The sequence below is a fragment of the Notolepis coatsorum genome, assembly GCF_963971535.1.
Source record: "Notolepis coatsorum genome assembly, chromosome: 15".
Lineage (NCBI taxonomy): Eukaryota > Metazoa > Chordata > Actinopteri > Aulopiformes > Paralepididae > Notolepis > Notolepis coatsorum.
The window spans coordinates 51,815,970-51,839,464 of record NC_140179.1 but is presented as its reverse complement, the minus strand read 5'-3'; the positions used below and the strand labels follow the sequence as shown (position 1 = coordinate 51,839,464).

Here is a 23,495-nt window from a genome sequence, read left to right as displayed (position 1 = left end):
TGACCCCGCCCCCAAGTCGCTCTCCGCTCGCTCACCTTGAATCGAGCGCTCCCCGCGTCACATCGCTCGGCAGATATATTTTTTTTTGGAGCATGGTGTAAATTAGCTCAAACTACAACAGTCTACACCCCCTGGGCCCCTTAACAATTGTTTGTATTGAGCCGCATTGTAATTGTACCCATTCTGCAATGTTAAATAACGTTGTTTATCCATTCACTAGCTCTATTAAGCGATGATAGCTAGCCTAGCCACAATGCTATGGTCGCTGCCATTAACGTTAGCATGTAAGCTAACGACAACAACAATGGCGTCAAAACAGGATGTGAGTGACAAAGCCTGAACAAGATATCACAGGTTCACCCTTCTCATTGGTTGAAAATGGCCTTCATGTTTGTACATCGCCATCTGTTGCTTTGGCATTGTACTACATGTATATTACATCAGTGTTAAACCACTGTGAGCGGCCTGGAGGGTGTGGATTGGAGCGGAGGAGAAGCGGTAGATGCAGTGTATTTTGTTAGCCGCCAGGTGGCGGGCAGACCTTAAATTCTAATCGCCAAAGAATAAATCTACAAGCCAGTGGCGCTGGGCGTGTAACTATTTTGTACCCTGAGTTGGTGGTTTGCTTATTTGCTTGAAAGGACTCCTGCTGCCATTGGGCAAAGGTAGAGCATTATTTCTGTCTGTGTCTCTCTCTATATATATATATTCCATATGATCTCCGTTCATATAATTTATCTGGAACTCGGACATAAAATACAGAAATTACACGTACAGTAGATATCAATCATTGGAAAAAAATGTCTCAAGTACTCGTTAAGGAATGGAACGTGTAATCTATTTAGAGAAAATGTTGATTTCTTAACATCCCTAGATGGATAGTAAATAGACTGCCAGCTTGTTCAATTAGGGGTTCAGTGTCTTGCTCAAGGACACTTCTGTCGGGAAGCGCTGGAATTGAACCTGGGAACCTTCAGATTACCAGATGACCCCTCTACCTCCTGATCCACTGCTGCCCCCAAAATCCCTAAATGCGACTATGAAGTCGTCCAGTCTAACAGCTGATGATGTGTGTTTGTCGGTTCCAGAGGATCCTGTCTCTGGAGACGCTCAGAGAAAAGAACAACCAGCAACTGCTGGTGAAGGAACATGAGCTGGAGACCCTGAGAAAACAGCTGTCTGCCAAGGCAGGAGAGGTATACACTAGGGGTGCGGGGAAAATCTATACGTAGTAGTATCGCAATACTTTGCGTGGCGATACTGTATCGATACAGGGACGCCAAGTATCGATATTTAATTATTCATAAAAAAAATAAGGAAGTTGCATTGTTAATTTCATGTAATAGTACAGTAGTCCACACACACATGTGCATTCAGTTAAGTTGGAATATGACTGTAATACAAACAGTTCAGTTTGTCAGGTACATGCAACACAGATTACAGTGTTTACATCTGTCTGCTTGAGAAAATACCATGTTCTGCAATAAAAATTATTGAAGTGAGATGAACAGACTGAACTTTATTTTATGTTGACAGTTTTACTTTGCAGTAAAAAATAAATAAAAAATGGTTGACAAAAATTAATATCGCAATATATCAAGTATCGCGATAGTATCGTATCATGAGGTCTCTGGCGATTCCCACCCCTAGTACACACACACACACACACACACACAGTCAGCTAAGAGAGGAGAGGTACACACACACACACACACAGTCAGCTAAGAGAGGAGAGGTACACACACACACAGGGCACGAAATTAACATTTTGACAGATGGGAAAATTCTACCCGCCAAGCATATTTCTTACCGGCCAAAAAAAATACGCATTTTTGTGTCACATATAGGGATGCCCCGATCGATCGGCCACCGATCGTTATCGGCCGATAATCAGTATAAATATGCGACCGGCGAATTCCGATAATGAGTCATATTCGCCGATCGTGGAAACCGATAAAGCGGAGATCTCACTCGCTGTCTGTCTCAGACACACAGGACCTGCAAACTGCCGCTGCTCCCTAGCCCCGCCCGCACCCGTGTACAGTTTGTAAACACAGAGGACTGAGAGGCGGCTCCTCTGCTCGAGTCTATAGTGCATTCGACCTGAGCTAACGTTAGCTACCTAGCTATCGTTACTGTTTAAACAAAATTACCCAGTCAACTATTCACTTTTAGTAGGCATTGTCTAACGGTATTTAGCCGGCTAGCTACTGATAGCTCCTGATATCAACAAATGCTCCAGCAAGCAAGTCTAGTAGTCCATGTTGATACCTCCGTTAGCTTGCGTTAGCTGACGCTAGTTCACTGTTCAAAACGAAATGTCCCATTGAACTAAAAAGTTCTGTCTTAACGTCATCTATCCGGCTAGCAGTAGCTACAGATAGCTCCTGATATCAATGTCTTAGTTATAACATTGATTCAATGCGTATTCGAGCTGAGGGCTTGCTGAATGTGATATGACCAAAGCACAGTAACGTTACCAATAGGGTCCAGCTGCAGCACAGGAGAATCCTTTTTGGAGCTGGAGGCTACTAGAGTACACACAGACAGTGGAGCTGTTTGCAGATAGCGAGCATTTTGACTTGTTGCGTGGTGGCGATGTCTCGCAGATAATACAAGTACAAGTCTAATTATATAATATATATATTTTATAAAAAATATATATATAAAATAATTTTTAATTTCTTTTTAATCAAAAACGATCGGTATCGACCGATATGGCTCACGACGATCTGTGATCGGTATCGGTGGCAAAAAACGTGATCGGGGCATCCCTAGTCACATATATAAAAAAATGTCAGTACATTTCAAGTAGATAAGCTATTACGTTGAAGAATAGACACTTAAAGAGGCCAGAGTTAAATTTGTACTCTCTCTCTCTCTCTCTGAAGTGACTTCTCGCTATCTGCAAACAGCTCCACTGTCTGTGTGTATACTTAGTAGCCTCCAGATGCAGCCAGGATTCTCCGGCGCTGCAGCTGGACCCTATTGGTATACTGTGCTTTGGTCAAATCACATTCAGCATGCCCTCAGCTCGAATACGCATCGAATCAATGTTATAAGACATTGATATCAGGAGCTATCTGTAGCTACTGCTAGCCGGCTAGATGCTAACTGCCGGAGCCATCGATATTATGACTGGAGCTGCGCTTGGGGGCGGAAATGAGACCCGCACAGGATTTAAAAAAAAAAGAGTATCGATATGAACTACACGCCAGGTGACGGGCAGACCTCTCAGTGTCACTCGCCAAACCGAAAATCCGGGTGGCGGGCTCCAATTTCGTGCCCTGCACACACACACACAGTCTGCTAGAGGAGGAGAGAGGTATATACACACAGTCTGCTAGAGGAGGAGAGAGGTATATACACACAGTCTGCTAGAGGAGGAGAGAGGTATATACATGTCCATTGATGCGCAGAACACAGAGTCTGACGTATACAGCAAACAGGTCTATAGGGCTGTACACTACCGTTTTCCCCTCAAAATAATCAGAATGGATCTACCACTATTAACACTTTGAGTGCCAACGACGAGATTCCTCGTTTGTTCATGCCGACCGTTGAGTGCCAACGACGAGAGATCTCAGAACAGCGTGGAATCGGTGTTTCGACCACCCAGCGTTGGATCAATAAACGCGATCGATGTTTGGAATGGCGATCAGGAATTGGAATAATCTTTTTGGAGAACATCTGATCTGAGGTAAGGAATCTATCTTACCAGTCTTAGGATAATCAGTAGGGATGCCCCGATCACGTTTTTTGCCACCGATACCGATCACCGATCGTCGTGAGCCATATCGGCCGATACCGATCCGATATCGATCGTTTTTGATTAAAAAGAAATTAAAAATTATTTTATATAATTTTTTTTTTTATTTTTTTTTTATAAAATATATATATTATATAATTAGACTTGTAGTTGTATTATCTGCGAGACATCGCCACCACGCAACAAGTCAAAATGCTCGCTATCTGCAAACAGCTCCACTGTCTGTGTGTACTCTAGTAGCCCTAGCTCCAAAAAGGATTCTCCGGCGCTGCAGCGGGACCCTATTGGTAACGTTATACTTTGGTCATTTCACATTCAGCAAGCCCTCAGCTCGAATACGCATTCAATCAATGTTATAAGACATTGATATCAGGAGCTATCTGTAGCTACTGCTAGCCGGCTAGATGACGTTAAGACAACTATTTAGTTCAATCGGACATTTCGTTTTGAACCGTGAACTAAAGGCGCTCCCATAGTCCAGCAGACTGTACACAGAGCAGACCCCGCGGAGGTCCGCGCGGACTCTTTGAGCCTTCATAGTCGAGCGGACCTCCGCGGACCAATTTCCTACATGTCACGCGGCAGTTTACACAATTGTCCCCACGCTGTTCAACTTCAGTCATGTCGTCGTCATCCGATGTCAAAATAAAGAGTATGTTATCTCCGTTTCCAATATTTCGATAATAAAACGGGCAGTTTTACGCACTTGAATAACAGGTATATAGGCAGCGAGATGCAATGTACCGTATAGGCTTGAGGTGGACAGCGCGTGGTGCTGAAAAGACACGCATTGCATGAAATAAAAGCACCAGTTTTATTTCAAAATATTGGAAACGGAGATAACATTCTATGTTATCTCCGTTTCCAATATTTCGAAATAAAACTGGCAATTTTACACACTTCATTTAGAAAAGCCATTCAAACATCTCTCTTGGCACAGAGCGAGTGTTCAGAGTAAAATGCAGATCGGCGTCACATTAAATGCAGTTCGATGTCAACCAAAACGCCGAGCAGCGTTTTGTGTGACACCAAGTCAGCGGCGCGGATGTCCGCGCGTCAGAAAATAGGAGCTTCCCACCTGTGGGTCTGCTGTCCGCTGAGATCAAAGCTCAAGAGTCCGCGCGGACCTCCGCGGGGTCTGCTCTGTGTACAGTCTGCTGGACTATGGGAGCGCCTTAACGTCAGCTAACGCAAGCTAACGGAGATATCAACATGGGCTACTGGACTTCCTGGGGCATTTGTTGATATCCGGAGCTATCAGTAGCTAGCCGGCTAAATACCGTTAGACAATGCCTACTAAAAGTGAATAGTTGACTGGGTAATTTTGTTTAAACAGTAACGATAGCTAGGTAGCTAACGTTAGCTCAGGTCGAATGCACTATCTAGACTCAGCAGAGGAGGTCCGCCTCCGTGTTTACAAACTCTACACGGGTACGGGCGGGGCTAGGGAGGAGGAGCAGTGCGACTGAGACAAGCGAGTGAGATATCCACTTGATCAGTTTCCGCGATCGGCGAATATGACTAATTATCGGAATTCCCCGATCGCATATTTATACTCATTATCGGCCGATAACGATCGGTGGCCGATCGATCGGGGCATCCCTAATAATCAGAGCTTTTTTCACAGAGATATCAACGTGTGCCCTATGTGTGTGTGTGTGCATGTGCTGATCAGGAAATGGATACTTGATTTTTCAGCCCGCTTCTATAGCGTGCATAAGTACACATATACTATCGATAATCTAGCGCTTATTTGAAAACGATTCATAAATAGGCCGAAAAATTACAACGTTTTTTGTGTATTCCATAATATTCCAGTAAAGGGCGTTTATCACAGAATCTTTATATTTTCCTGAAATTTTCAAAAAAATAGTGTTTTTCAAAATGGTATAAAACGGAAATGAACCGATTAAAAAACAATCCGTTTCGACAATGTTGACTGCAAACAAGTCATTGATAAGCGACGGCCATATTATACACATAGCCATAATTTAAGATGTAGTTTATGCGTTCGCAAATATGAGAGCTCTATCATTGAAGTGGGTGTTGGCACGCAGCGTGGTTCTGGGGCACCCGACCTCCGGCACTCAAAGTGTTAATGGATCTACCACTATTAATGGATCTACCGGTATTAACGGATCTACCGGTATTATGTCCCCTGTGTGTTTTCTTTTCATGTGATTCCTCAGGTGGCCTTCTCGTGGGTAACTCTTGTCACAGACCGTGCAGCCGTAGACTCGCTTCCGCGTGTGAACGATCATGTGACGATTGAAGGCGCTGCGGTCGCTGAAGCTGCAGCCGCACTCGTAGCAGAGGTGGGGTTTCTCCCCCGTGTGCGTCCTGAGGTGGAGCTTCAGCGCTCCGCCCTTGATAAAGGTCTTCCCGCAGACGGAGCAGCCGTGCGGCCTCTCCCCTGTGTGGATCATCGTGTGGATCTTCAGGGAGCAATTCTGGGAGAACCTCTTGCCGCACACGTCGCAGCCGTAGGGTCTCTCCCGCGTGTGAACCCTCGCGTGGCCCACCAGACTGCTGCTGCGAACGAACGCCTTCCCGCAGACGGTGCAGACGTACGGTCTCTCTCCCGAGTGCACTCTCATGTGCTCTTTGAGGCTGTTGTTCGTGTTGAACATCCTGCCGCAGTGGCTGCAACAGAGGAGTTTCCCTGTGTGGATTCTCAGGTGAATGGTCAGGTGGCTTCTGGAGGAGAATCCTTTGCCGCAGAAAGTGCAAACGTAGGGTTTCTCCTTCGTGTGGATTCTCATGTGATCGGTCAGGTTGTCTTTGCGGTGGAATCCTTTGCTGCAGTGAGTGCAAACGTAAGGTTTCTCCTTCGTGTGGATCCTCAGGTGATGGGCCAGGTAGCCTCTGCGGGCGAATCCTTTGCCGCAGTGAGTGCAAACGTAGGGTTTCTCCTCCGTGTGGATTCTCAGGTGATTGGTCAGGCTGTCTTGTCCTTGTTCCCTCCACTCGTCATCGCTGCCACCGCCTTCTCTCTCCTCACCGTTGTTCTCTTCACCGTCGGCCATGGAACAGTCTGAAGAGAGGGGCTGGAGGTCACGGCTGCAGAGTTCTTCTCCGGTCTGAAGGGAGTCTGGACCCTGCTCCTCGTGGCTCGGACTGGGGCTCCAACACAGCCCAGGGACAACACGGTTGTCCTCATCGCAAACAGAGACATTGTCCCGTAGAGAGTCTGGATGCAGGGATGAAAAGAGGAACAATAAATCATCTTGAAACTTGACTTGGAAGTTTAATTTTTTTAATTAATATTATTATTATTATATTTAATTATTATACGTTTTTCAATTTAAACATTTCACCGAAAATGTACAGAAAATTTAACATAAACCCACAACACTCGTGCCCCCCCCCCCCCATCCCACCCTCCCCCACTGCCCAGCTCAACTACCCTCCCCACCCAATCCCAGGTCACCCACTGTGGAGGATGAAGACATTGGTCTCCTCCCTATGAGCTATTTCACCCAAACTCCCCCCAGTTGTATTCTCCCCCCCCCCCCTCTCTTGTGTATAAAGGGGATTCCCTTATGAAAATCTGTCTCTTCTTCCAGATTCCAACAGCTAGTTATTTGGTAAGAGCCATTCATCAAGCCATATATCTCTGAGTTATTTATATTTGATACTTTCATTCTGAGTTAATAAATTGTATTAACCGGATCCACCGACTGAGTAAGTTATTACGGCTTTGATCGGCCACATTCATTCACGATTGGCGCCCACAAACTTTTCGTGCCTATGCATTGATCGGCCACATTCATTCACACCACCTCCCCAAAACATGAAGAGAAAACAATATTGAGCAGGAAAGAATTACAAATAAATAATACTGTAGTACAACAAAGCAAAAATAAACAAGTAAAAGAAATTATATATATATAATATATATATATACAGTATAGGCGGAGGGGGGGTAGCTGTAGCTCAGGCCCACATCACTCCTCTGCAAGTATGCGTCTGTGCGTGGCCTGTAGGACTTCCTTAATAGTTGGGGAGACATGCTTCCACTTCAGCAATATTATTACCCAACACCCCCCCCCCCACCTCCAATGTACAGCCCCACCCAACCCCACCCCACCTACCCAACCTCCTCCAATGCACAGTTTCTATGTCAAATACACTCTTTTTCTGGATTTTTTTAGTATCACAAACAGTACTGTATTTGAAAATCTGGTATGTCATAAATGTATAGATGTAGCAGTACTGTCTATCTGTATGTCGTGTGTGTCATATGATGAATTGAAAATGGGGGACCCTGATGGAAACAAGACGAAAGTCTTTCTCAGGTCTGCATCCTCTTAACAATTGTATGTATTGAGCTGTACTGTACTATACCCATTCTGCAATCTGTTAATAAACTTTTCAATCAATCAATCAATCTACCAGTAGCAGACTGTGTGGGCTGACTGTCACTCAAAGTGCTTATGGGCGGAGCCAGGCCATAACAGCCTGAAATCTTGAAGCTGGAAAATTATGGTTTTGAGTACTTGATTAGAAATATAAAACAATGCATTTAAAAAAAAAAAAAAAAACTTACAGATGTCTTCAACAGACTAACAGGAATTGTGTAAAGTTGCCAAAATAGTGCTAGGAATAGCAGTACATAGCCCCTTTAAATCTTTTTTATTTAAATTTTTTTTACATGTTTTGGCCTTAAATAGTTTCAAAATATCAGTCATTTCTGAAAATAAGTTACAAAAGTAAAAAAAAATATGCGTTTTGGAAAATTGCTCTTTATTTGATTATCATAAAAAAGTGTTTTCTATACAGAGATATCGACATCGGTAAATATCGGTATCGGCCAGAACAGCAATATTAATATCGTTTATCGGTATCGGCCACAATTTTCACATCGGTGCATCACTAGTTACGTTAGCTGCTTACTTACGCTAACTAAGCTAAGCAGCTAACCCTGAGAGAGAACAGGAGAGAGGAGAGGGGACTGGGGAAGGAGGAGGGGGGGGCATTATCTTTTTCTGTGTCTGGGGACTGGGGGAGGGGCATTCTGTGTGTGTGTGTGCGTTTGAAAAGACCAGATGAAGTGAGGAGTATTATTATATTGATACTAGTATTTACTGAGGATGGACAGATAATGTTGATATTTAAACATAAAAAATACAATACATAATAAATGTATTCATGATCATCATGGAACATAAAACAATTGTAGGAACAGTTTGGGAGAGGGAGGGGTTTTAGGTTGTGTGTTGTGAGTTCCAAAAATGTTTACTTAGTTTAAAGCTCAATATATAAAAACGTGGCACTTTACAGTGAACAGGAGGTCTATTTGTATTAAAAACAATAAATAGTTTTTCATTTAAATGTCTGGAAGAGCTCAAAAATAAAAACGACAATTGATATTTCCGTTGCCTTTTTTGAGTTGATCTAAATGTGACTGATTGTGTTAAATGGGCATATAATATCGTATCGTTGTCCAAATAATCGATATTGTATCGTATCGTGATGAAACTGGTGATTCCCACCCCTACAGAGCAGTGCATCGCTCTTAACACTTTGAGTTTCTTTACAAAGTACAGTTCTAAATGACCTTATAATTTAACAGAGAAGTGCGTCGCTCACAACTCAACAACAGAGCAGTGCATCGCTCTTAACTTTGAGTTTCTTTACAAAGTTCAGTTTTGAATGACAACAGAGCAGTGCTCTTAAAATTACAGTGCATAGGAGGTAGTGAGATCAAATTTGCATAGAACCGACACATGAATTTGATAGAAAGTGTATAAAAGTATGTAGGGTAAGATTAGTGCAGGTGAAGTACAATTTGTGTCAGGATATCCCTGATGTTTCATTGAAATGCCTGAGCAAAGAGGTTTTAAGGTTTTAAAGGTGACATGCATTATAAATGTCTTTTTTCAGTGTCCAGCATAGAGCTGCCGCGGTTACCATATTACCGCGGTATCGCTGTTACATCACGCCCACCGCAGAGTTAAGCTGAATACCGCATCACTGCTGTTTTTTATAATAATAATAAGAAGAAGAAAGAGGGGGGGGTAACCGCCGGGCGCTACCACCCCTGCCCGCGACACCGAGTGAACGGCGCACGACCAGAGGGGAGACTTCGAATCCCCCCCGCCTCTCCCCGAGGGAGAGGGGAGTTGGGAACCGCGGCGGCGCGCGAGGGGCTGGAGCCACACCGTGCTCAGGTTTTATGGTTCTCGTTAAGTCGGGCTCGCCCGGTCTTCCCCGGCCGCGGCTCACCCATCCTTTCGGGGGGGGATCCGGAGTCGGGACACCGGTCGGGACAGAGCCCTGGGGACTACAGGTATTCACTCTTGGTCGACGGGAAGGGGAGAGAGGCGCGCGCCTCAGCTCCTCAACAGACCCGTCCACCGTCTACCTCGAGTGAGCCGTTGTACCTCACTGCAAGCGTCAATAAACAGTGTTCACTGTTCAGTAGCCTATGTTGTCTTGTGTTTCACTTTCAATAACGAATGCGTGCTTGCCGAATCCCAAACAATATTCATGCTGCAAAGTCATCCTCTAAATATAGACATTTAGACTAGAGGCAGGCTATATGCTATAAAGAATATAGAAAAAAAAAATGCATTCAATTTTTGTATTTTTTTTTTGTGGTTACCGCGGCGGTTTCAATAGCTTCGCAAATTTGTGCTGTAAGGAAAAAATCAATACCGCGGCAGCCCTAGTCCAGCATTGTATTATAGTAATAGGAGTTAGTATCAATGTGTTTGTGTCTCTAAATTCCATATTGCGGATTGCCGTCATTCAGGTCATTCATTTCCTGGTCCATTTTAAATCAGGTCGTTCTGATTTGACACGCATGGTGACGTCACGTGGCGCTGGGGAAGCGGATAGTGATCCGATTGGCTCTGTGGTTGGAGCCAATGCCCGCCCACAATCTACCTGGGCAGCCCTCAACATACAGCAGGCAGACCGCAGGAAAGAAGTGCAGTAACTTGCCTAACGTCCACGATGAGCAAAACACGCAGGACATGTGCTGTTCCTGGCTGTAAAGCGCGTAATACGTCTTTGCACACTTTTCCCCGAGGATGTCGTGCTTCGCCAGCAATGGACCAAGTTCATTTTTGGATTTTTGCAAAGACGAGGGACTTTATGCTTCCGTGATTTCCTGGCTGTTGCTAAAGAAGAAGGGACCTAGCCTGTAAGTCTTTGAGACCGAAAGAAAGCATCGAATCAGTAAGTACATACAGTACGTCGTAATTAGTTAATTAGCAGTAGGACCTCGTTCATTCATCCGTTTGTGTATTACGGTACTCTTCCATGTGTGTGCGCCAAGACAGTCTAACGTTAGTGCAAGCACTGTGTGTGTGTGCGCGCGTGTGTGTGTGTTTGTTAGACGGACTGAGAGAGCAAGCTAGCTTAGCTAACGTTCTTAGCTCTGTGCTTCGTTGTATATATGTAGACCTACTTGTGTGTATTGCGAATGAATGATTATGTTCCTAACTAACGTCGTTAGTACAAGTGCCGTGTGTGTGTGTGTGTTTGTTAGACGGACTGAGAGAGCAAGCTAGCTTAGCTAACGTTCTTAGCTCTGTGCTTCGTTGTATATATGTAGACCTACTTGTGTGTATTGCGAATTAATGATTATGTTCCTAACTAACGTCGTTAGTACAAGTGCCGTGTGCGTGTGTGTGTGTTAGACGGATTGGGAGAGCAATCTTATTCTTCCAGGAATTTGTTTTCCCAAAATCGTATGGCATGGGTACCTGCTTCGGTGTCATCCCTTTGTGGATTGTATTGTATCGAAAACGTATGCTTGAGCCATATTTGTTTGTGTATTAGGTTCACTTTGGCGTTAGTAGAGTAGTATGGCCAGAACTATTTGGTGGGTGGCTGTCACTCAAAGCATTCTGAAAGTATGGGCGGAGCCAAGCCAATAATAAGAAAATTATACTTTTGAGTACTCCATTAGAAATATAATTTTTTTTTTTTTTTTTTTTAAATAAAGCTTACAGATGTCTTCCATAGACTCACAGGAATTGTGTAAAGTTGCCCAAATAGTGCTAGGAATAGCAATGCAGGTCCCCTTTAAGCTGTCTTTTGAAGATGTCTAGCGAGTTGGCTTCCCTGATGTTTTGGGGTAGTTTGTTCCATAGTTTTGGGGCATAGTTGATAAAGGCTGCATTACCAATCCTCTTTTGACTGTTTCTGGGAGCCTCTAGTAGTCCAGCAGCTGATGATCGCAGTGTTCTTGCTGGCCTGTAATTTATTAGAGTGTTGGCGATGTAGCTAGGTCCCTGTCCATTTAGAGCTTTGTATGTAAGGAGAAGGACCTTAAAGGGGACATGTCTTGCTATTCCTTTCACTATTTGGGCAACTTTACACAATTCCTGAGTCTATGGAACACATCTGTAAAGTAAAAAAAAAAAAAAATCATTGTTTTGTATTTCAAATCAAGTACTGTAAGGCAGCATTTTTCCACTTCAAGATTTCAAGACGTTTTGGGCTGGGCTCCGCCCATAAGCGCTTTGAGTGCCCCTTTTCATGATATTTGATGCCTCTGATTGGCCCAATTTAGTTTAAATCTGTATGCATCTACAAATCATATTATACCAGGTAGCCAATTGACGGAAAATCCGTCACGACTCCGAATCAAATTGACGGAACTCCGAATCAAATTGACGGAAATCCATCTCAAGACGGAACGCTTTAATGCCCGCTAAGAGTGAAGAGAAGCCACTAGAGTTCAATATTAAACATCTAGCTAAGAGTGAAAAGAAGACACTACAGTTCAATATTAAACATCTAGCTAAGAGTGAGGAGAAGACACTACAGTTCAATATTAAACATCTAGCTAAGAGTGAGGAGAAGACACTACAGTTCAATATTAAACATATAGCTAGGAGTGAGGAGAAGCCACTACAGTTCACATCTCCCTGGGTGTTCCCATTTCAGGCAGAAGCCCAAAGACACCAAGGATCTGGGTCAAAGTTTCTAATTCTATCAAATATTTATTTGAATGTATTAAAAACTGCCAGACTATTTTGGAAAATCTGAGCGTGCGGGTTCTCGTTCACAATTCAAATGAATAAAAGCGGCAGTGGCCTGTTGGGATGTTAGATCCTATTTGAAAAACTGATTTTATATGTCTGCTCATTTTACCCTTGCTATTATTTTACTCACTTACTTTACGCCCCACTATCCGCTAGGTCAGGTGCATACTATAACCTTCCGATTCACATACCTGCTCTGTGTAACTTGATCTGTGGTTGCAGAATGATATCCAGCAGCTTGCGCTGGCGGTCGACCTCCTGCTTTGACCGTACGGCTTCCTCCTGGAACTGTGCCATCACTCTCTCCACCAGCACCATGATCTCCTCCGCCACCGCCATCAGCTGCTCCGTCACCACCGCCCTCTGCAGTGGCACTTCTGGAAAAAGGAACGTTGTCATTGAAATCATTAGCACATTATACTTTATTCAGGATAGCAGTCCGATTATTGAGTGTTGTTCATTAAATCTGCATTTTTTCATTAAGCCTTTTACATTAAATCACCCATAGAAGCCGTAATAAACCTGTCCCTGTTGTAAAACATTTTGGGCCTCACTAAGAATGACTCATGGAAATGTTCTTTAAATGATTTAGCATCAAATAATAAATAATAATAAATGTTCATAGAAAATCTTGCTGAATGTGCCCCATGTGCTCTGGAGACTCACAGCGATGGAACAGAGCCAGGCATATAGGCATTACACCCCTTCCTGACAGGGAGCGACGCGAGCGAGCGTGATTGCGAAAATGATTAAAATGTATTCGTTTCAATCAGACTATCCTGACCTACCGTGAGCGACAGCGAACTGAGCGGTGATGTCGTTCCCCCCTCAAATATTCGCTCGCCGTGTCTCTAGTTGAGCGATTACTTGGCAGAGTCACGCCCCTAAACACTTTTTATTGGTCAAGAATTGCAGGCTGCTTTGCCCCCGTTAACACACACACAGACACACTCGGACACGCGCCGCCTCATATCAGGACAGTGTCACGCGCGATTTCGTCTCCAGTTCGCTCGCTCGCTGCCTGTCAGGAACCAGTGTTAGGCCTTATGGCACTAGGTAACAAATAGCAACCAAACATATAGGCATTAGGCCTTATGGTACTAGGTAACAAATAGCAACCAAACGTATAGGCATTAGGCCTTATGGCACTAGGTAACAAATAGCAACCAAAACGTATAGGCATTAGGCCTTATGGCACTAGGTAACAAATAGCAACCAAATGTATAGGCATTAGGCCTTATGGCATTAGGTAACAAATAGCAACCAAATGTATAGACATTAGGCCTTATGGCACTAGGTAACAAATAGCAACCAAACATATAGGCATTAGGCCTTATGGCATTAGGTAACAAATAGCAACCAAATGTATAGACATTAGGCCTTATGGCACTAGGTAACAAATAGCAACCAAACGTATAGGCATTAGGCCTTATGGCATTAGGTAAGAAATAGCAACCAAATGTATAGGCATTAGGCCTTATGGCACTAGGTAACAAATAGCAACCAAACGTATAGGCATTAGACCTTATGGCACTAGGTAACAAATAGCAACCAAACGTATAGGCATTAGGCCTTATGGCATTAGGTAACAAATAGCAACCAAATGTATAGGCATTAGGCCTTATGGCACTAGGTAACAATAGCAACCAAACATAGGCATTAGGCCTTATGGCACTAGGTAACAAATAGCAACCAAACGTATAGGCATTAGGCCTTATGGCACTAGGTAACAAATAGCAACCAAACATATAGGCATTAGGCCTTATGGCACTAGGTAACAAATAGCAACCAAACGTAATGTATAGGCATTAGGCTTTATGGCACTAGGTAACAAATAGCAACCAAACGTATAGGCATTAGGCCTTATGGCACTAGGTAACAAATAGCAACCAAAACGTATAGGCATTAGGCCTTATGGCACTAGGTAACAAATAGCAACCAAATGTATAGGCATTAGGCCTTATGGCATTAGGTAACAAATAGCAACCAAATGTATAGACATTAGGCCTTATGGCACTAGGTAACAAATAGCAACCAAACATATAGGCATTAGGCCTTATGGCATTAGGTAACAAATAGCAACCAAATGTATAGACATTAGGCCTTATGGCACTAGGTAACAAATAGCAACCAAACGTATAGGCATTAGGCCTTATGGCATTAGGTAAGAAATAGCAACCAAATGTATAGGCATTAGGCCTTATGGCACTAGGTAACAAATAGCAACCAAACGTATAGGCATTAGACCTTATGGCACTAGGTAACAAATAGCAACCAAACGTATAGGCATTAGGCCTTATGGCATTAGGTAACAAATAGCAACCAAATGTATAGGCATTAGGCCTTATGGCACTAGGTAACAATAGCAACCAAACATAGGCATTAGGCCTTATGGCACTAGGTAACAAATAGCAACCAAACGTATAGGCATTAGGCCTTATGGCACTAGGTAACAAATAGCAACCAAACATATAGGCATTAGGCCTTATGGCACTAGGTAACAAATAGCAACCAAACGTAATGTATAGGCATTAGGCTTTATGGCACTAGGTAACAAATAGCAACCAAACGTATAGGCATTAGGCCTTATGGCACTAGGTAACAAATAGCAACCACATGTATAGGCATTAGGCCTTATGGCACTAGGGCATAAAATAAAATATTGTTTGTTTCCTGTTGGTTGTTAGTTAACCCATTCCCTGCCACCACTTTGATCATCTTATACCATTCTCTGCCAGTACTGTAAGTCTATGGAGATGTTCACCTTCTTTGCAGGGCTATAACTTTTTAAATTGTATTGCTAAATTGACATTACTATGGCTCATTCAACATCGATTATCTATCGTTCAGGATGTAGGAACGTTTTACTTTTTCATTCACACATTCATACGAAAATACCGTCTAGAGCATAAATATGTTTTCATCGTTTTCTGCAGTATTTCCTAGAACGTGAGATATAGACATAAATGCATATATTTAGTGATGCACCGATGTGAAAATTGTGGCCGATACCGATAACCGATATTAATATTGCTGTTCTGGCCGATACCGATATTTACCGATGTCGATATCTCTGTATAGAAAACACTTTTTTATGATAATCAAATAAAGAGCTATTTTCCAAAACGCATAATTTTTTTACTTTTGTAACTTATTTTCAGAAATGACTGATATTTTTAACAATTTAAGGCCAAAACATGTAAAAAGAAAAAAAAAGATTTTAATTTTTTTTTTTAATATCGGCCCTATCTTGATATCGGACCGATACCGATGTGTAAAAAAACTGCCATAGGGGGAGCTCCAGTAGCTCACCACGTACCGCGAGTGCTATTTCAGCGCCGTGAACAACCGTGCTCGTCACGGATCTGGGGCTGAGCGAGTTCGAATCCCGGACTGCAGCCGTGCCTTTCCCAGAGTGTCTTCCCCCCCATCTGAACCCTTTCAGCCTGCTTCTGTCGGTCGAACTTGACCAAGTATAAATGCGATAAACGTATAAAAGAGCCAGGGAAATGGCCAAAGTTAAAAAAAAAAAAAAAAAAAAAAAAAATGCCATATCGGCCGATATTATATCGGCGGCCGATATATCGTGCATCACTACATATATTAGATTATCAAATGCCGTTTGATACCGATCAACGCTATATTAAAAATGTCAACTGTACATGGTCCTAAACGTTATGACTGATCATGCGCGGGTGAACGGAGGTACTTTATAATTTCGTGACCGACGTTAAATGATTTATGTAGTATGGGTGATATATAGATCAGAGCAGTTTGTATCGAAAATGATAAACAAAAACGCTGAAACTCACGGCAGCTTCCTTGTAGCGTTGGGCGATGAGATTGGAGCAAACAGATCCCAGTTATGTGATGTGGATCGAGGCGATCGAGTTCCGGTTTGTATAATACTAATATACGCCCAAATCATGTGGATTATTGAGTTATGGCAACGATCTATATCCACGGTGTGCGTCTTGAGTCCCGGGACGATAAACAAGTGGCCGGACGGAATTAGGGGGCGGACCGAGCTGCAACAGGCATTTCCGGTTTGGCAACTCGCCGATCAGCCACCAGGTGGCAGTATTGAAGCGTTGCAGAGTTGTGCTGAGTCCTACAGCATCAGCCAAGACTCCGTGGGTGAAATATGAATACCATGGCGAAAATATGAAATATGAACTTGAAACACGTCGTACGCCGTTATTGACAGAATTCGCATGAACTTGAAACCCGTCGTTTGACGTTATTGGCGGAAAAAGGGTTAAGGCCATGGGTAGGTAGAGAATTTATTTTATTTTATTCTTTCCCTTTTTTACAATAAAGTTTCATAAAAATCTTAGTCAAACCTTTAGTATTATGGATATTAAACATGCTGGCAGAGTATATGCATTCATGTTGTCGTGAACATTTTAATTAAATAAAGAAATTCCCTATCCATAGTCGCCGTGGGAAAAAATAAAATAAAAAATAAAATAAATTCCCTACCTACCCATAACTGACAACCAACAGGAACCAATTTATTTTGTTAGGCCTTATGGCATTAGGTAACGCATATCATCAACCAAATGTATTAGGCCTTATGGCATTGGTAACACATAGCAACCAGGCATACTAATATCTACAGATATGTAAAAAGGATTATGTACAGGTATGTACAGGGACAGATGTGGATAGATAATAGGTAATGCATAGCAACCAGGCGTATAGGCATTAGGCCTTATGGCATTGGTAATGCATAGCAACCAGGTGTAACGCCACAATCTTTTCAAAATCGGAGATCAGAAGATCCCAGTTGGAAAATGGGAATTACAACCTCATTGCAATCCAGTCCCCAGCTGGGAAATAAACCATACTAGACGATGTAAAATATGTAATGTGTCTAAGGGAGAAGCATGTGACCCCAGAATCAGCTGGTGTTTGTGTGGCTGGTTCGGAGCACCACAAATATGTTTAATAACTGTTATTATTTGGCTACAACACAGGTATTGGTAGTAATCCAGCTTCAGTCGTCTTCTAAAGATCAAAACAATGTTGTTTACACTTTACAGTTATAGTGTATGCAGCGGCCATGTTGAAATGACTTGAGATAACTGCATCTCGGAAAAGCTGCAGGGGTCATTGAGAGACCAACCCTGGGTATTCCCCTACTTGGAATATCCACTTTCGAGGGCCGTTCCATTGCATTTTTCCTAGTAGGAGGTTGGATTTGTCCTAATTCCCACTTCATTTACATTTAGTAATTTAGCTGACGCTTTTATCCAAAGCGACTTACAAGTTCTGTACGACAAGTCATCAGGAAGGGCACAACTCTATCAGCTGAGTAACAATGTTCATCAAAGTGTTGAGTGCTACAGTGTAGGTTAGTTTATTAGGACAAGTGCATGACAGTAAGGTTAGATAGGGTTCGATTTTTTTCTTTTTTCTTTCAGATAATGGTTGAAGAAGTGCGTCCTTACTTAGTCGACGGCAAAAGATTGGACGGCTTTCTGCTGTCCTAACTGGGGTGGGTAGTTCATTCCACCATTGTGGGGCAAGGACTGAGAATAGGCAACTTCTCTTTGATGACCCTGCCAGAGCTCGGATAGGAGTAGGTCTAGGGCTGTCTTAAATACTTCGAAGCTTCGTTCGATGGGCATGGGATTCGAATATGAAAATAAAATTCGATTATTAAAAAAGAAAAAAAAATATATGATTTTTTTTTGGCAAAATCAACTCTGCCTCTCTTTGTTAACTACAACAAGCAATGCTGTTTGTTATTTAAGATGAGGTCGGACTCTGCACTGACAGATTTGTGTTCATTGTGCTGCTTTTATAAAGCCTCAAATGACGGCTTACAATATTTCATGAAAGCAAAGTGTTTCGTTTGTCTAAGATTTAAAAAGGTTTAAACTTTACAGCACTGACAACGTTGGACAAAGTGCTGTACAAGTCCCACAGGCACAGCATTAAAAAAAAGAATAAATAAATAAATAAAATAAATGTAATATATATTTTACTTCGAATTAAAATCGAATCTCGGCCCCGAAGCTTAGAATTCCAAAAAAAAATCTAAGGTCAGCCCTAAGTAGGTCTGAGGCGGCCAGAAGATGCAGAGCATAGGGGTCTTGGGCCAACATGGGCCAACATGGGCACTCTGTCCACCCTGATAAAACCTCAAAAACCTGGGGGTCTTTTTTTACTCTGAGCTAAAACTAGACAGACAAGTGCGAGCAGTGGCTCAGTCCTGCTTCCTCCAGCTGCGCACCATCGCAAAAATAAAAACATTCCTCTCCCCCAGCGACCTTCAAAGGGTCATCCTCACTCATATTTTCAAGACTGGATTACTGCAACGCCCTCTACTCTGGTGTCGCTAGGGCTGACCTTCGAAGCTTTTTTTGGCAATCGAAGCTTCGGGCCGAGCTTCGATTTTAATTCGAAGCAAAATATATATATATATATATATTAATTATAGTTTTTTTTTTATCTTATGTTGTGGGACTTGTACAGCACTTTGGTAAACTGTGTTGTTTTTAAATGTGCTCTATAAATAAAGTGGATTGGATTAATTAATTAAGGCTGTACAGTGCGACATATATGTTGCACGTGCGACACTGATGTCAGTCTGTGCGATGAAAGGATTGACTTCAATAGCACTGGTGCGATGGCCCGCGATGGCCCGCTATCCACTTGGTACTTGTAGTCTTGTGCGATTAAATACAATGTCCCTTCTGCGTAAGACTCCATATATCAAACACCAAATCCCATAATCCCTAGCGAACAATATCCCCGCGAGTTGCGAGCAGTGACTCATATCCGCTCGGCTCAGCTCACAACACAGCAGGTGAGCAGGACTCGTCTCAGCAGCGTTTGGAACGCGGACATTGAAACAGAGCTAGTGGATAGTGTTGTCGCGACCCAAAACAAATCCCTGCTGTTTTATTCGGCAACGGGTCAAATGCATATAACATGCTTTGCAATCCTCGCGTCATAAAGTCCGAAATGAACGTTAGCATGAGCTAACAACAAGCTGTTCATAGCCATATAGAGAGAACAGCAGACGGGCAGAGTGAGGAGGACGGGGCAGACATTCTCCCTTCTCTGTGTGTGTGTGTGCGTTTGGAAAGATCACATGAAGTCAGACGAGTATATTATATTGATAGTAAATGTACTGAGGGTGGACAGATAATGTTGATATTTAAACATAAAAAATACAACACAAAATAAATGTATTCATGATCATGCAACATAAAACGGTTGCGTGTTGTGAGTTCCAAAACATTTAACTTAAAGTTTAAAGCTCAATATATCAAAACGTGGCACTTTACAGTGAACAGGAGGTCTATGTGTATTAAAAACAATAGATTGTTTTTCCTTTAAAAGTCTGGAAGAGGTCAAAAATAAAAATGTCAAATGATATTTCCGTTGCCTTTTTTGAGTTGATCTAAATGTTACTGATTGTGTTAAATGGGCTTATGTTATGATATCGTATCATATCGTGGCATATATCAGCAAATATCGTATTGTTGTCCAAAGAATCTATATCGTATCGTATCGTGATGAAACTGGTGATTCCCACCCCTAGTAGAGTCCATACACCCAACACCAAATCCATAATTCCTTACACGTAACGTGTCTGGCTGTGTGACGTCAACTTGTCAGCATAAAATGACAGCCAAACATGGCACTGCAACTAAATAACACAAATACAATAGGCACATTTGTGACTGTTACAAATATAACACATTTTATACTTGTGCTACAAGATTTTGGCCTGTGCTACAAAACGATCAACCTCTGTAGCACCAGTGCTATGTGCAAAAAAAGTTAACGTACAGCCTAAGTAGCCCCTTTCGTGACTGTGATGCAGCCAACAAGGTTTCACTCGGCTGCGCTGCCTGGGTGCAGTGGGGCTGCTCTCACAGCCAACGACATGACATTACATAATTATGTTGCAACCTTCGTCTATCAAGCAAACAATTATATTATATTTAATTTATAATTATATCAGACAATGCACCTACAAAAGCAGATGATTACAATTAAATTAGCCAACTTGGTAACACATTAGTCATAGCAGCATAGGCATAGCCTTATTAATGCTTTGTGTGGCGTCGCCGTCGTGTACAACGATACTTACGTTTTTTAGGTGATTTGACAAAGTTGTTGTAGAGTTGTGATATGCCATTTTCTTCTGGCATATCTGGCACTCGGCTTTTTGGGCATTGTCTTTGCATATTTTAAAGTGTAACCACACGTCTGATGACTTCTTCGTCGACATGTCTGCTGCACATGTCCTTGTTGTTTTCAACACAGATAATCTCCACGTGCTTGTTGTAGAGAGGTGGAGTCGAGGTGCCGCTTACTTTCGTTTCATTGGAATGGAGGCGCAAGATTTGAGGTAAAAAATAATATATATATATATATATATATATATATATATATATTTTTTTTTTACTTCGATTTTTTTTTATGTTCGAAGCTTGTGCCATCGAACGAAGCTTCGAAGTATTTAACACAGCCCTAGGTGCAGACAAATATATTTCCGCCTCCAACTCGTCCAGAACGCAGCCGCCAGGCTCGTGACGGGCACCAAGATGAGGGACCACATCTCCCTAGTCCTTGTATCCCTACACTGGCTCCCGGTAAAACAACAAATACATTTCAAAATCCTCGTGTTCACATACAAAGCCATAAACGGTCTCGCCCCAGCCTACATAAAATAACTCCTGGTCCAATCAACCAACTCCAGCTCCCTCCGTTCTAAGTACAACCAAATCTGCCTAAAAATCCCCCACACAAGACTGGTGAGAAAGGGAAACCGGGCTTTCGCAGTCACAGCACCGACCCTCTGGAACAAGCTCCCACTCAACCTGAAATCTGCAAGCACTCTACGGACCTTTAAAGCCATGCTCAAAACCCACCTTTTCGCCATAAACAATCCATGAGCTCGTTTTTTGTATTGTTGTATGCGTGGTGTATTATGTCTGTTTTCTATCTGCTTGGTTGGACTGCCTGTATTTTTTCAGTTTTTTCGTATGGTTCCTGTCTTTTTTGTTTATCTTTTCTCTCCCGGGACACGCCCTGGGCCGATGTAACTATTGGTTGAGGGGCGCAATATAAATAAATGTATCATATCATATCATATTGTAGGGCTGGGCAATATGGCAAAAAATTATATCACGATAAGGATATGATAATGTTATATCACTCGATATCGATAATCATCGATATTGTTCTAAGTATTAAAAAGATTTTTTTTTAACAGATGTATGTCTATTTTGCAGCAATTCTTTGTCGTTGCCGCCATCTTTAGTGTTACAGGCCCTCACACTCCAGTTCTCAGGCTGCAGCTGGTTTGAAAGCGAAAGTAAACAGGCTTCTCTGCTGGCTGTGGCTCCACGGGAGTTGAATAGTTCTGGCTCTGCTAGTTTCTTTTCTATCTTTTGGTGCTTTTTTGATGGACAAACCACCACACATGTGCACCATGACTGGAGACTAGGTCTGCTAGCACACATAGCCTGCTACTGTGTACAGACGGTTTCAAACTATTTTAAATTAGAAAGCAAACAAAATAAATGGACAAGAGAAAAATAAATCTCAATTTGGTCAGTATTGTCATTTGGACAAGCAAAGCCATTACTTTAAGTTGCAGGCAAGAAAGACACGTCTGTCCACTGTCTCTGGTTTTAAAACTGCCCTGTTGCAGGTCACACACAAAAATAATATATATGTTTTTATTGATATTTCTTTTAATTATCGATCGATATAGATTAAAATTGTCGTTTTATCACCCAGCCCTACTACATTGTTTACAGTTCATCATTAAATCATATGGACAGGACAACTGATATCATCGACAATAACATAATTTAGATATGACTTTTTATTATGCATCAATTCAACTGAATAAGGGGGTGACCAGACCAGACCAGACCAGGGGGCAACTCGCTTTAAGGTTAGTAAAGAGCTTCATCCGAGAAGTGGGAGTCTGTATCCAGCTCTGGGAAGAAAAGCAGGAGACTCTTGTGAAATTAAGAGTGAGACGGAAAATTGCTTATACCAGTAAAGGTAGAGGAGGCCTATTTGATTGAGCAACAGATTAGCCAAGTTTTGGGTCTTAGAAACGTATTGACATTTTAAACCCTGAATGTCATTCAGCTGATGTTTATTAAAAGGGATTTGTTATATTTCAGGTGCATACTGATGACGTATTTGACCTTTTTCTGATGATTTACAAACAAGGGTAAACTAGGCTAATGATTTGGCTAGTTTACAATATTGAAATTGACATTCCTGATATTTAAGGAGTTGAAACCTATTGCACAAGTCAACATAACGTGCGTTTTCACGTTTGATTTTCCCGCCTATTGATTGTACCGCCTGCCTTCCCTCTTTCTATATTTCAACCTCTGATGTACTTGAATAGAGGCATTGCACTGAATGTTTATGTAGGTCTCTTTCTTCCAGGATGGCTGCCTGTAACATAACAACCATTATTTTGTGCAAGAGACAACGGTTGCCATGTGCAAAACATAGGTTGCTATGTGTTTATTTATGAGACATTATTATATATACCGTAAATCCTCTAATAGTGACGTGTATTCAATTAAAAACCGACTCTATTAATGAGCGGGTGCGCTGTTGAAATAAGCAATTATAAGCCGACCTCCTAATACAAGCCGGGTTACTAATAAACGCGTGAGCGAACCTCCCCTTACTTCCGTATATGGAACACGGGTCGCGCGCAG

General features: G+C 42.3%; 1 protein-coding gene across 1 annotated transcript in view; it reads right to left on the bottom strand.

Moving 5' to 3' along the window:
• Window positions 1-5,413: 5,413 nt before the first annotated feature.
• LOC311241844 (uncharacterized protein) overlaps window positions 5,414-23,495 on the bottom strand; it is a 31,804-nt gene continuing 13,722 nt past the window's right edge. The window contains exons 2-3 of the mRNA XM_084330777.1: window positions 12,963-13,148; window positions 5,414-6,959 (exon numbers count right to left, since the gene is read on the bottom strand). Coding sequence (XP_084186903.1) covers window positions 5,857-6,959; window positions 12,963-13,148 — 1,289 coding nt within the window. The 3' untranslated portion in view covers window positions 5,414-5,856. The remainder of the gene's footprint in view (window positions 6,960-12,962; window positions 13,149-23,495) is intronic.